At 37.5% G+C, this 13527-nt stretch overlaps 1 protein-coding gene across 5 annotated transcripts in view; it reads left to right on the forward strand.

Moving 5' to 3' along the window:
- WDFY3 (WD repeat and FYVE domain containing 3) overlaps positions 1-13527 on the forward strand; it is a 136696-nt gene that overhangs the window by 24526 nt on the left and 98643 nt on the right. For all 5 annotated transcript variants that reach the window (XM_088133101.1, XM_088133100.1, XM_088133102.1 and 2 more), the window contains exon 2: positions 9936-10146. In XM_088133101.1, coding sequence (XP_087989227.1) covers positions 9967-10146 — 180 coding nt within the window. In that variant the 5' untranslated portion in view covers positions 9936-9966. The remainder of the gene's footprint in view (positions 1-9935; positions 10147-13527) is intronic.

The raw sequence follows: 13527 nt of genomic DNA on the forward strand, positions 1-13527 counted from the left end.
TCAGGCCAGCTTGCGCGCTGGTACAGCAAGGTCCTAGAGATTCTGGTGCAAAGCTCTGACTTTCATGTGAGTTGCCTGAAAGACTTTTGTTTCAGATCGAGCTGGTGGCAGAAACAAAGGCAACTGTACTTTTCTTAAAGACCCTTTTTAAAACTCAAGATGCCTGCAAGGAGCCTAAAAAATACTCGGTAAGAGAACTCTGCTTGTTTCCTTTTGGCCCAGAAAATGAGCTTTAATATCAGATGGCCACTGAATGAAATCAGTTTTAATGCATCCCTAATGTAAGGTTTCTGACTGCGTTTTGCTATGCCTAACAAATATAGGACAGATACTCTGGGAAACGTTTAAATGGAAAGAAATGGTCATAGTATGTCTTTTATTGCTGTTTTTAAGTTAGCACAGTTGTTTCACCCATTAAGATGTTCCTGTCACTATTTTTTTTTTTTTGTTTAATCCTGCACTGAGCATGGATACTGTTTTGTTCTATTGCTATGGAAATGATGTTAATGTGTTGCCAAGAATTTTTTTTCCTCCTCTCATTTTGTGCTGAAGATGAAAATTGGGTCACAAGGAAGCTTAACATTCTGTTGTGTTGTTTACCATACTGTTTAATATAGAGGATATGCTAATAAATGACTAAAAATAACAATTGATAAAGTTCTATTCCCATGTCTGGCTTTTTAGTTTATCATTTTACATATGGAATAAAGATTCATTATCATTTTATAAATTACACTGCCTTCGTGATATAAAAAATACACTAGTGAAAGTGGTCTGTGAATTACTTTATGTGTTGATTTAGCAATTTTATGCACTCCTGCGTTGTTACAATAAAATAGATTAATGAAAGTTATAGCTATTGTAGAAAACTAATTGTTTTCTATGTTGGGCGTTCTTTTGTTGGCTAATCATAGGACATGCCTGTTGTGAATGAATGTTTTGTGTAGAACAATTCAGAAGGCAAGTATTTTGTTATGAAAGTCATCTTTGTGAGAGAATCAGCTGGAGAAACACGGTTTATTGCAGTAGCCATTTTGAAGCTAGTGGTGGGTTGACATCAGTTTTTATTGAACTTCTTCATACTGAAAACATATTTCATATCACGGAAGGAAGGAAGGAAGGAAGGAAGGAAGGAAGGAAGGAAGGAAGGAAGGAAGGAAGGAAGGAGATATATTTATATATATGTATGGATATGTTCATGTATAGCCTTCAAGTCATTGTTGACTCCAGACAACCGCCTGGACTAGTCCCTGCCATTTTCTTGGCCAGGTTTTTTGGAAGTGGCTTGCCCTTGCCTGCTTCCTAGGGCTGAGAGAGAGGGACTGGCCCAAGTCAGCCAGCTGGCTTCGTGCCTAAGTTGGGACTAGAACTCATAGGCTCCCGGTTTCTAGCCTGGTGCCTGCACTACACCAAACTGGCTCTCTTAGTTTTAATTTAATTTAGTTTTAATTTGCAATGTTTAACTCAAAAGAATGTTTTAGTTATTCCAAATGAATTGGTAGTCCTAAATTGGTGTTTATTTTCTACCTCTATAATACTTTAAAGGCTTGGCTTATTTGTACACATACGAATATATATGTACAGATATAACTCCATTAAACTTGGCTTCAGCCTTATTTTGTGCTGTAGTGACATGTATGTTGTAGGGCACCTTGCTCATTCTAGCCATCTTGTTTTATACAACTTGGATGCTCCCTTATGGAGACAACAGATATGAAGGATCCAGTGATGAATTCAGCTTTGTGCTAAAACATGATTTGCTTAATTGGGGTTTACTGAATAAATCAGAGTTGGCTAGGTTTGCAAAACACACTCAACCACAAAAAGCTAATAGATCATGGCTTAATACAATGTGTAAAGGTGGCTTGTTTTCATTTCTGGAGCCCTTCCAGATTCTTTCATTCTCTGCCACCTGCTAATTTAGCGTGGAAACATTTAACTGACTTTAAAATGGCCATCTTTGAGTAAAGATATTTCTGCTGAATTAAAGTTCATTAAGAGGTTCAGTTTTGTTTCCTCTAGTATAAATCAGATTAATTTGCAGCTCAGGAGAAGACTTGTTGCATCAGATGCAGACTTCAGTCAAGGAAAAATTTGGAGGGAACTTTTGTGATGCACCCCTAGAAATGATTTGCATAGGCCTGATAAGCATTTTGGTAAAAAAATGGGTGCAGTGTGGTGGTGGGGTATTCTTAGTCATCTATTTAGTATATTAGTGATATGCCTGATTAGAATTGGCTGATTTTTAGCTTATTTTTAGAATCAAGTGGTATATGATGACCTTTTACACTTTTCAGAATGAATACTGATGGCTCCCATATTATTAGTTATTTGAAAGGCAAGAATATTGAAAAAATGAGATGTTCCTTGAAGTTACTCACATTTCTCTGATTCTGTTCATTTGAAACAGAAAACCCCTGTCACATTTCTGTTGTTGTTTTAAAAAGCTTGTTTCTCTTTGTCAGCATAATTAGACTTCTGGCAATAATGCTGCACTTTTTCATAAATTTCAAACCTGCCATGCTATCAGTGAAGATTTAGGGTTTGGATGCTGGGGGCATTATGATGGAAGCGGTAGCGTTATCAGTCTGTCCGTTCCAATGGCACTTAACTGAAATTGAAAAAGATTTGAATAGTAGAATCTAGTTGGAATTTTGTCTTTGCACCGCATTTCCAATCCTTCTCCTGAAGCAAATGGGTCTGGTCCGTTGGGCCTACCAAATTTCAAGAAATGTATAATAAACATTTTTTTTTTCATTTTTGATAGGAAAAAAATGCAAAAGTTGTAAGAGAAAGAAATAGTCTACCTACAGTATATTAAATGTTTTGTTAAAAGCAGCTTGGTTGAATTTTCTGTGCAAAGCTATAATATTGCTTAAGAATGCAGCCTCTCCACCAGCAAGGTCCTTCTGTTAGTAAAAATTGTATGATAGATCCTGGTTATCTGTGTAGTGTGGTTGGGTTATATGGTATCAAGATATATTTTTGTATTGCTGTGTGGAGAACATAGTAACATCTGAAAGAAAACCAAAAGAAACAAATAATGTATATAATCTACAAAATACCAGGCTTAGAAAAGGGAATTATCACTACTTATATGATAGGTATGATCCATTAGATGTTCATATAGCTTCCAGTCCTATGTTTCAGATTTCTGTCTCTGCAATTCAAAGGTAAGAAATGCAATTTCCCAGTGATAGGTGTGACGTTATGAAGATAAGCAGTGAAATCATAGATTTAATTCACATTTTTCATCTTCACATGTTTCCTGAATGTTTTCTGAACCAGTTACTATAACTGGATGTCAGTTTGCCTTTATTTCATCGGTGAGCATAAGCTAAAACCTTTGTCCATGTAGACCATATGCTTTTTGTACTGTAGAATTATATCTGCTTAAATATTTAAAAAAATTCTGTATAGCTGTTATTGTGTATATATATTAAGCATGTTACCTATTACATTATTACGATTGTGCTTTTGAATCATTTTTTGATTCCTGCTGAGTGCCTAGATGAGTCCATACAGTTTTCTTGGCACAATTTTTAGAAATGGTTTGCCTTTGCCTCCTTCCTAGGGCTGAGAGAAAGTGAATTCATAGAAATATTCTATAAAGACAGTACTTTTTCAACACCACATGCAGTAATGTTTAAGTTAATTAGTTTTAGTTTAGTTTTAGCATCAGGGTTGCAATTTGACTTTCCGCTAAATCCTGCTGTGAAATGTCTTGATCTTTAGAAATTCTAGTTTGGATAGCTGATCTAAATAAGCATGCAACACCAAGACCTGAACTGTAGCTTTGAAGATACAGGATGATGCATGATAAGAGCGTGCACCATCTTCTCACTCTAACTATGGCATTTGATTTTGTTATAGGGGAGTTTTGAAATCTTTTTTCACTACTGACTTGAAAACAGCTGCTCCTATGGATATTGTTGTAAAACCAAAGGAAACATAATGGTTTATTTTCTTTCGTCATATTTCCAGTGTGCTTGTATATGGCTGTTTGCTTCTGCTTTTTGCGTGCCAGCTTAAATAACTGAGCAAAGGCTCCCAATGAACGTTTAGATAATTATCTGTTTGTTTACTTTTAAATAATACCCTTTGGAAGCAACAACCCCCTTTTGTAAGTTCTATATAATAGCTATTGTTAAACTAAAATATGGTGTGTTTTGCTTATTCTCTGCCTGTTTTTGTTTTTCACAAATGTTTTGAAAACTGCTGAATTATTTACCCCTAAATTATATAACTTTGAGGTTCATAATCAATGTATATTAATCTACTGTGCTGTTTTTATCCTTATAGTGTAGATGCTTTTTTTTAATATAGCCCAGTTGCTTTATTAGAGTTGCTCATCAAATTTGTTAACTGTTCCTATTAAATATTATAGATAATTACTTTTGAATGGATCTACATTGAGATGAGAGTTCCACACAAGTAACACAAGAGACAGTCCTCACTAATGGAAGTTTAAAACCTTTTGTATATGGAGCAGTGTTTCTCAACCGTGGCAACTTGAAGATGTGTGGACTTCAACTCCCAGAATTCCCCAGCTAGCAAGCTTCCAAGGTTGAGAAACACTGATATAGAATGAATCATTAAATGTAAGGATTGGAGATAATGTAGCCCAGCTGCTTGGCTGGTACAGGAATCAAAACAAGAAAAAGCACTCACGATATATAACACTCCTTGAGGGAGGGAGTGCTCCCAGCTGCCTTTAAAGAGATGCTGGCACATCCCCTCCTCAAAAACCAACACTCGACCCCACTATACTGGACAATTTTCATCCAGTCTCCCACCTTCCCTTTTTAGGGAAGGTGGTTGAGAAGATGGTGGTGTTGTAGCGCCAGAGGATCCTGGAGGAAACGGATTATCTGGACCCTTTTGGGGTTTCAGGCCCCGATACGGGATGGAAATGGCATTGGTCACACTCATGGATGATGCTGGTGGGAGCAGGATGGGGGTAGTGTATCCATCCTTGCTCTTCTTGAGCTCTCAGCAGCTTTTGATACCATCGACCATGGTATCCTTTTGGATCGACTTAGGGCGTTGGGAGTGGGTGGCATAGTTTTACACTGGTTCTCTTCCTTCCTCCAAGGTCAATTCCAGTCGGTGTTGATGGGAAGTGAGAGGTCCAGCCCAGCCCCCCCCCCCCCATTGTGGGGTACCACAGGTTCGGTACTCTCTCTGCTCCGATTTAACATTTACATGAAACCACTGGGTGAGATCATCTACCACCATGGGATGAGGTATCAATATGCAGATGATACCCAGTTATACATCTCCATCCCAGGTGACATGAGTAATGCCGTGACCACCCTTTTGCAGTGCCTGGAGGCTGTGGGGGTCTGGATGGGGTGCAACAGGCTGCAGCTGAACTCTGTTGGGCATGGCTGTGGATTGGAAGCCCCTCCGTATCCAAGGATTTGGCATCTTCGGTTTTGGATGGGGTTGCATTGCCCTGGTCAGGCCCGGTGCATAATCTGGGGGGTCCTCCATGAGTCCAGGGGAAATAGCTTTCTTTTAGAACTTTATAGAGAGATACATTACCACATTGCTTGTCTAACTTCATGATGTGATCTCAGCCAGATCTAATATTTAACAGTACTATAAAGAGTACTGTGCCTCTAACTTCCAAGAGAGAGCAGATAATAGGGCTCTGAAAGCATTTGAAGCCAGTACGGTGTAGTGTTTTAAGGACTGGACTAACAATAGGGGGACCCACGTTCTAGTCCACCCTCACCCATGGAAGTTCACTGGGTGACTTTGAGCCAGTCACTTTCTCTCAGCCTAACCTAGTTCACAGAGTTGTTGGGAAAAATAAGAGGAGCACTGTACAGGTAGCGACAGTAATTGGAACTGGGAACTCTGTCACTAAGTGACGTGGTCGTAAAGCGTGACGTCACATAACTGTGCCAACTTATGACAGCAGTTCTGGCAGTCCCAGATGGTGTCGTTAGGTGAATCCCATACATCGCAGTGTCCCATGGTCATGTGATCACCATTTGCAACCTTCCCTGTTGGCTTCGCCATTGACTGCTTGTTGGAAGCCAGCAGGGAAGGTCGCAAATGGTCACAGCTTTGAGGATCAAAGTCATAAGTCCCCCTTGTTCAGTGCTGTTGCAACTTTAAACGATTGCTGAACAAGTGGTCGTTCCACCTGTAATTCTGGAGAAGTGGAAGCCACAGGACATGTTCTTTTTCATTGCTCCTTTTACAGAGACACTCATATCAGATTTGTCCTCCCTCTGATTAACAGATGTCCTGGTCGCTCAGACTTGGCTTATGCCCAGATGCTGCTCATAGATGAACTGCCTTTTATTACAGCACATGTAGTTAGATTTTGCGCAACAGCATGGAAGAGCCACCAGACCCTGATGACACATTTTTGTAATTTTAGATGTTATCACATTTTATATCATTTTAGATGCTATTTTATAACCTAGACATAGATTGCTCCTTTTGGACTTCACTCATAGATTCTAGTCAGGTTGTTTTATAAATGTATTTTAACTTTGTCTTAAATTTGATTTATTATCTCTTAAGATAGATTTATAAGTACTCACAGAGCATTCATGGACACATTGCTTGTACTGATCTAAGACTGAAATATTGGTCATTCAGCGAGGACTACCTGTAGTGCCAAAGGAGTGCTTCACAAAGCTCATTGTTCTGAGTGAAGTATCCCCCTCAACATGTTAAAACAGCTCTGCGCTTCATATTTTCCAAGGGTCAGCTTCAAAGGCTTTAACCAGCATATATGTATTTATGTGCTCAGACAACTCTTCTGCTGTAACTCTCAGAGAAACAGCTGTGCATGTCCATACACAAAGCCGGGGAAGTCTTTGAAGCTCCTTGTTGCCTTTCTGGAGGACACAGCTCTTTAAACTTTTCACTTGGGACAGAGCACTTTCCTTTGCTTAGCTTAATATTTTCTCATAGTCAAAGTCCTTGGCAATGAAGCTACAGTATTTCTTTAGTAGAATATGCATGAAATGGAAAAGAACATTTTGAGTACCTATGTTTTGGTGGAACAAAACTTGAAATGACTTGAGTGTTTCCACTGGAAAAAACAGGAACTTTAACTAGTCCCTTCTTTGTGTATTTTGTGTTCTAGAGCCACACAAATTACTTGGCAGCCCATGCTGAGTGCTTGTTGCTCATTTGGCAATCTGTCTGAAAATGGAAGCATTGCGTCCACAGAGCACTCAGGAACATCAGCCTTACAGGCCATGACTTCTGCCTTCTCCATAGTAAAGAAGAATAAGCCTACTAGATCAGCAGATGCCTTTTTGTTATGCGCAGAACAGTTATTCTGCACATAACAAAAGGACTCCACAATTCAACCCTGAGCTACATCTATTCCCTTCTATTGTTAGAACGGTTATTCACAATGTTTGAAACGTGCTTAAGTGACTCTTCTTCATTCCTACCCTATACAGCTAGCGTCAGACAATGATAGTAACCATGGAACATGGTTTCATAACATCTTTACGTAGCATTGAACTGTTAACATGTTATAAAAAAAAGTATTTATCAGGTGAGGTTGGTATAAGAAAGGTAGACATGAAAAGAGCTTCATTAAGTTAAAGTTTATGCAATATCTGCAGTTGTCTCTGAGGAAAATAATATTGAGCAGGTGCTATATGTATACGAAGTACTAATATTAGACTGTACCAGTGCTCCATGCGCAAAGTAAGATGTAAACCATGTTTTGGCTAATATTTTGTCTGGGCCAAAACCAAAAAAAGATTACAGCATTTAAGGGCTATTGAGACTGTTACTGAATTCTCCCCTTTGGGTATTGAACTTATATAACATCTTAAGAGGGAAGTACAATTGCATACCTCTCACAGTGATGTTTCCAGATCACTAGAACTAAAACCTCTGTGGTTTTCAGGCAGTTTCTAGTTGAGTCATCCTGGAAAGGGATACATAGTGCAGAAGGAACAATATCATTAACTGTATAACTGCTTTTACTTAGGGTTCAGCAAATACTTTGACTTTTGGACTGAGTCAAGAATGCATTTCTGATTGATCACTGGTATCTTCCTCTGAGTTTTTTAAAAAAAGTATTTATTAAATTTCAGAATCAACCAAGAAGATGAATCCATTATCAACATCTATATCCCCCAAATCACTTTATTCTAATGTGACTAACTATATAAATCGATAGGGTGGGCATGCTCCAGGTTCCCTCCCTGAAATCTTGCCATCTAGTGGGACCTTGAAAGCATGCCTTCTTCTGGCTGCCCCTACCTTGCAGAATACCCTCCCACCAGCGATTTGACAGGCCCCCACCCTTTTAGCCTTTCAAAAGGCCGTTAAGACCTGTCTTTTTCCTGAGGCGCTAGGATAGAATTGAATAGGTAGATAGTATGGAAGGAGGGTAGCTGAGCCCGCAGTGGGGCTTCCCAAGGGGACAATTAAGGCGCAGGGTTTTTGTGTTATTGTTTTACTGTTTTTATTGTTTTATTTATTGGTTTTATTGTGGTTGTGAGCTTCCCAGAGTTGCTTAAGAGGGGCGGCCATATAAATCTTATAAATAAATAAATTGAAAAGCCTTTATTCATTATGACTGCCCACTAATAATTAGTAACCAGCAATTCCTACATTTTTAATTACTTTAATTGAAAAAATGGAAAAGCAATTAGATTATGCCCACCTAAATTATTGAAAATTAATAATGATTAGCCGACTCCAGGTTTGGCGGTTTTGTAGACCATTCGTTTGGGTTCCATGAGCACTGGGGGCAGGTGTGTCGCTTTACCTGTCTTTAAAAATGGGGAGAAGTCTGACCCAATACACTAGTGTTTCTCGACCTTGACACCTTTCAGATGTGTGGACTTCAACTCCCAGAATTCCCCAGCCGTCATGAGTTGAAGTCCGCACATCTTAAAGTTGCCGAGGTTGAGAAACACTGCAATAAACTGTTGCCCAGTTGGCTGTGATCAATAAACTGTGTGTATGGCATCTGTGTTAAAAATGGCTACATTGGTTAGAGTAGGCTAATATCCTCACTGAGGGGTTCAGAGGGATGAAACAAGTGTTGTACCAATATTTTATATTACACCTTTGGGTGGAGAAATGCATCATACATCCTGAGGAGCTTGTATGTAGTACCTGTCAATCTTAAATTGGTGTTAACTCAGTCTCTAGAGTCAGTCTCTGTTGGGGCTTAAAACAACCCTCTTTGGATCAGTAGCCATTACTTTATTTAAATATTTACAAAATTGGAATGCAGATCATATGTAAGCCTAGACCACTTGTCTGCTCAATGAAAAATAGGTCTTGTACTGCCCTTAAATATAAGCGCACACTGTACTAAATAAAAATACTACTACAAATTCCTGTTCAAAGAGGAGAGCTGGGTTTTTACGTCTCTCCTTTTCAAAATCTGTGTGAACTCCATGGGGAGAAGACCCATGTCTAAAGTGGCTTATCATCCCCCATCATTAAGTGACAGGCCAATATCGTGCTTTTATATGTTGATGATATAGACATTTTCTCTTCTACACAGAAGGAAACCTTTTGTATTATTGTATTGCATAAATATATATTACTTATAAATCTCATCAAGAGGAAAGTTATTGAGAATTGTAAATTTATATGGATGAATAAATGAAAATGTTTTAAAGGCAAATTAAGCAAGATAGGTCCTTCAGATACCTTGAGCTTATTTTCTAGTTCGTGGTGTTTTGAAAGAGCATTCCTAGAAAAAACTCTCTATGGGTTCCATGTATATCCTACATGAAGTGACTCTGGGTGGCATACAACACTTGTTACCATTGAAAATGTGTGTCCAAACTGGTTTCCTGTAGATGGACTCTTTGCCTGTTGCATGGGAAGAGGCTACTTATGACATACATAAAGTGGAGGTCTGGGCTGTGTATTTTTTAAAACATTCTTTAAACTTTGTTCTTCTTCTTCCTGAACAGGATCAAAGGGATCTTTCAGAAACAAGCAAAGATGAATATGGTAAAAAGGATAATGGGTCGACCCCGGCAAGAGGAATGTAGTCCTCAAGATAACGCTCTGGGATTAATGCATCTACGTCGGCTGTTTACAGAACTGTGTCATCCTCCTCGGCATATGACTCAGAAGGAACAGGAAGAGAAGCTTTACATGATGCTTCCAGTTTTTAACAGGGTAAGGCTTTTCTGAATTTGATTCTAGGTTTGTGATAAAACATTGCAAGGTTTAAATTACGATGTTGCCCACTGTCTTCCCAGTTGTTAGCATTTAACGCCTGGGTAACCAATCTGTTAATAATGGAAGTGGATCCCCACAGATCATGTGTAAGACAAAAATAAAAACTTGGGAGTGATTTGTCTCCATGTCTGTCAGAGTTGGACATGTGTATGCTGAAATGCTACAGATAGATACCATAGATATATGTATATGTGTGTGTCAGGAAGATGAACTGCAAAGTACGCATGTGAAAACTATAATCTGGGAACTGAGTTTAAATTTATACTGGCTGTGACCACTTCAGTGTCTTCAAATGCTGTTCTCCTGGTCTACAAGAAACAGATGGGAAGAAATGGATACTGACAGAGAGAAATACAAGATGAGTAATGAATATTGCTGACTGCTAGTAACAAAGTTCCCTGTGAATCAATCAAAATAAACACAAAAATCACTTTGAATTTTCAAAGCATTTTTTTAAAATTATGTTGACCTTTGGATTCAGTCTTAATCACAAATAATTTTGGACTTAGAACAATTTAGCTGCTTAAAGTAAACCTTTGTAGCTCCTGAGTGAAGGGCAGGATATAAATCAAATAGATAAACCTTGTTTTTTCAATGTTTTCAGTAATTTTCAATATTTTTTTAACATCATTTTCAATATTCATTATTCATGAATACATACATGTCCATCACTCTGTTTTCTTTTGGGATAAATAGCATAATGCAAAGCACAGAAAAGGAATAAGAAGTAGTAAGGAAAATAACTTTAAAATAGGAGGTAGGACAATAAAAAAGGAAATCTGGTTAATTCTAGTTTACACCACACCATTCAATATGAATATTTTTATTACGGTCACTGACCAGAATTGCAAACAAAAACACATTAAAGATAAAAATAAAGTAAAAACAAAACAAGATAAAATATTACAATTGGTGGTGGGTTCGTCAGTGGATAATCAAAGTCTGCCTAATTTTACAGACAGTGTAACAAAATTCAATATGTCTCTTCATATTCTGTCCTTGCAAAGTGTATTTGCTTCTACTACATCTTCATATTAATTCATACAATGCCTTTTGGTCTTTAAAAATCTCACCTTTCTATCTGTGCCTTTCTCAGTCTTCCCTTTCCTTTCCACCCATTCACTTTTCCTTCAGATATTTGTTTTATCATTTGATTGTCACTCATTCTTTCCACATTATCAAATAATATTAACTGTTCACTCACGTTTATATTCAGTTTGTATTCTTTCAGCGCCCGTTTGTTTTTGTCCCTACCTCTTCTTTTACCAGATATAATTTTTATACTTCATTGCCACCATGTTCAGTTTAGTGTTTTTTTTTCCCTCATAAAAACTGTCACTTCCATATGAAGTGGCTACTTAAAAGCATGTGGGAGAAGCACATGTTTTTATGTAGCCATTTTGGCTTCTTTGGGCAAACATTCATTACTCACACCAGACCATACACTATTATTATTATCTTTCTATGAGTCTTTGCACATCTTAAAAGTTCTCCTAAAATTTTTCTAATTTTTAAATTCAACCAGTTGTGCCTGTTATGCATATATGTGATAAACTGCATTTTCACGGTTATTCATTGAATTCTTTTTAGGCATGTTTCTTTCCCTCATCTTATTCCCAAATATTTCATTGATTTCATTCAGTTATTACAGGATGAAATTATTTAAATCATAAGTTTTACATCTCTATGGAAACAATGTGGTATAAATAATGAATGTTCAATTTTGTTATTTTTTTCTGAATTATTCAAAAATGAATTTAGTGGTATTAAAAGATATCTGATTGCAATAATCAGGAGCATATACTGAACCTTGGGTTACATAGCCCATATCATTTCTTCAGTGAATATTTCTCTCTACTTAGAAAAACAATTATGCAATTCAGATACACCCTTTGGCTTTCTGCTAATGGTTATATAAAGATACCAAACATACTCTTTAAAAATTAATGCCCAAACTCCATGGAAGCAGTGATTGATAAATAACAGAATAACACTATATTTCTCTGTTATACAGGAACAAATATCCGTGTTAGTCTTGTGCATAATTTGCCCCAAATCAAATAAGTGAATCATACTGCCTCAATCATTGCATATTTTTTTCCCTGGTTATTGTTTTACGTTCTGTTCCATCAAGGAAAGACAAAACTCTGTTTGGCTTGCAGTCCCAATAGGTGGAGTATAATGCATGAGATTCACTAACAAATGGGGTGGTGTTTCCTGTTCAAGGTGTCAGTGGGAATTTTGCTTGGCCCACAAGGGCTATTTGTACAGAATGCATGCTCCTCCTTTTATGGAGATAAAACCATAGCAGATAATGAAGGATCAATTTAGAGTAAGGGATATTTGATTGGGACTGAATTTGGCTCCAGATCCCTTCTAAGCATTCTTTCAATTGGAGCGAGATTTATTACTGCGTCATGCATAGAACATTCCCAAAAATCATTTTATGAAAACTTTCTGTGACAATTGCTGTGTCTTTTTTTCATATTCCTACCCAGCTTGTTTTTGTCTTTTGTGTAGAAGTAGGTAAAATAGAAATTCAATAATCTAGTTGTTGTGTCTGCTGTCAGTGTACACGGTTTATTGATATGTAGGGTTCTTTTTCCTTTTTGGGGGACCCTTTATAGCAGTGAGCTAGAGAGCTTTTTCTTTTCTTTTTAATGAAGACATACTGAAAAGGTGTCTACAGTAAACAGTGCTTTGGCTCATAATGTGTTGTGCTTTCATCAGTGCTTTAGTTGCACAACCCTGAATACTTAATGATGCAATTTTAAGGTTTGTGAAGGCAGACATAATCCTATATAGTATGAGGGTGCTAAAATAATAGTCTGGTTTTTAAATAAATAAAAAGTGAATAACTCAAATATTCTTAAGTATGGTATGTTTGTATTACAGCTGTTACAGTGAGAGAGTAAAGTGCTTTTGATTTAAGAAGGGAGATCAGTATGAAGAAACATGGAAAATAAATGAGCCCTCTTGCCTCTACAGGTAGTCCCCAGGTTAAGAACGCCCAGTTTTAGGATGACCCATAGCCTATTGTAGGAACATTTGAGTTAAATACACAGTGATTCGAGTTAAACACACAATGGTTCGAGTTCATTACACAATACTACTTATACAGTATTATGCAATAATACTGTTCCGGCTTACATACATATTCGACTTAAGGACAGACCTTGGGAACAGAACTCATTCTTAAACTGGGGACTACCTGTACTTCAGAAGCCTTAAGATAATTTCAAAGCCCTGGTCTTCATTTTTTTTCTAGTCCGCCTTTTAATAGATGTAGGCAGTCATCCCTCTGTTGCAAATATCTTT

This window comes from Python bivittatus, unplaced genomic scaffold (genome assembly GCF_059951505.1).
Source record: "Python bivittatus isolate LINGU-HERP-01145 unplaced genomic scaffold, Pbiv_v1 ctg000070_np1212, whole genome shotgun sequence".
NCBI lineage: Eukaryota > Metazoa > Chordata > Lepidosauria > Squamata > Pythonidae > Python > Python bivittatus.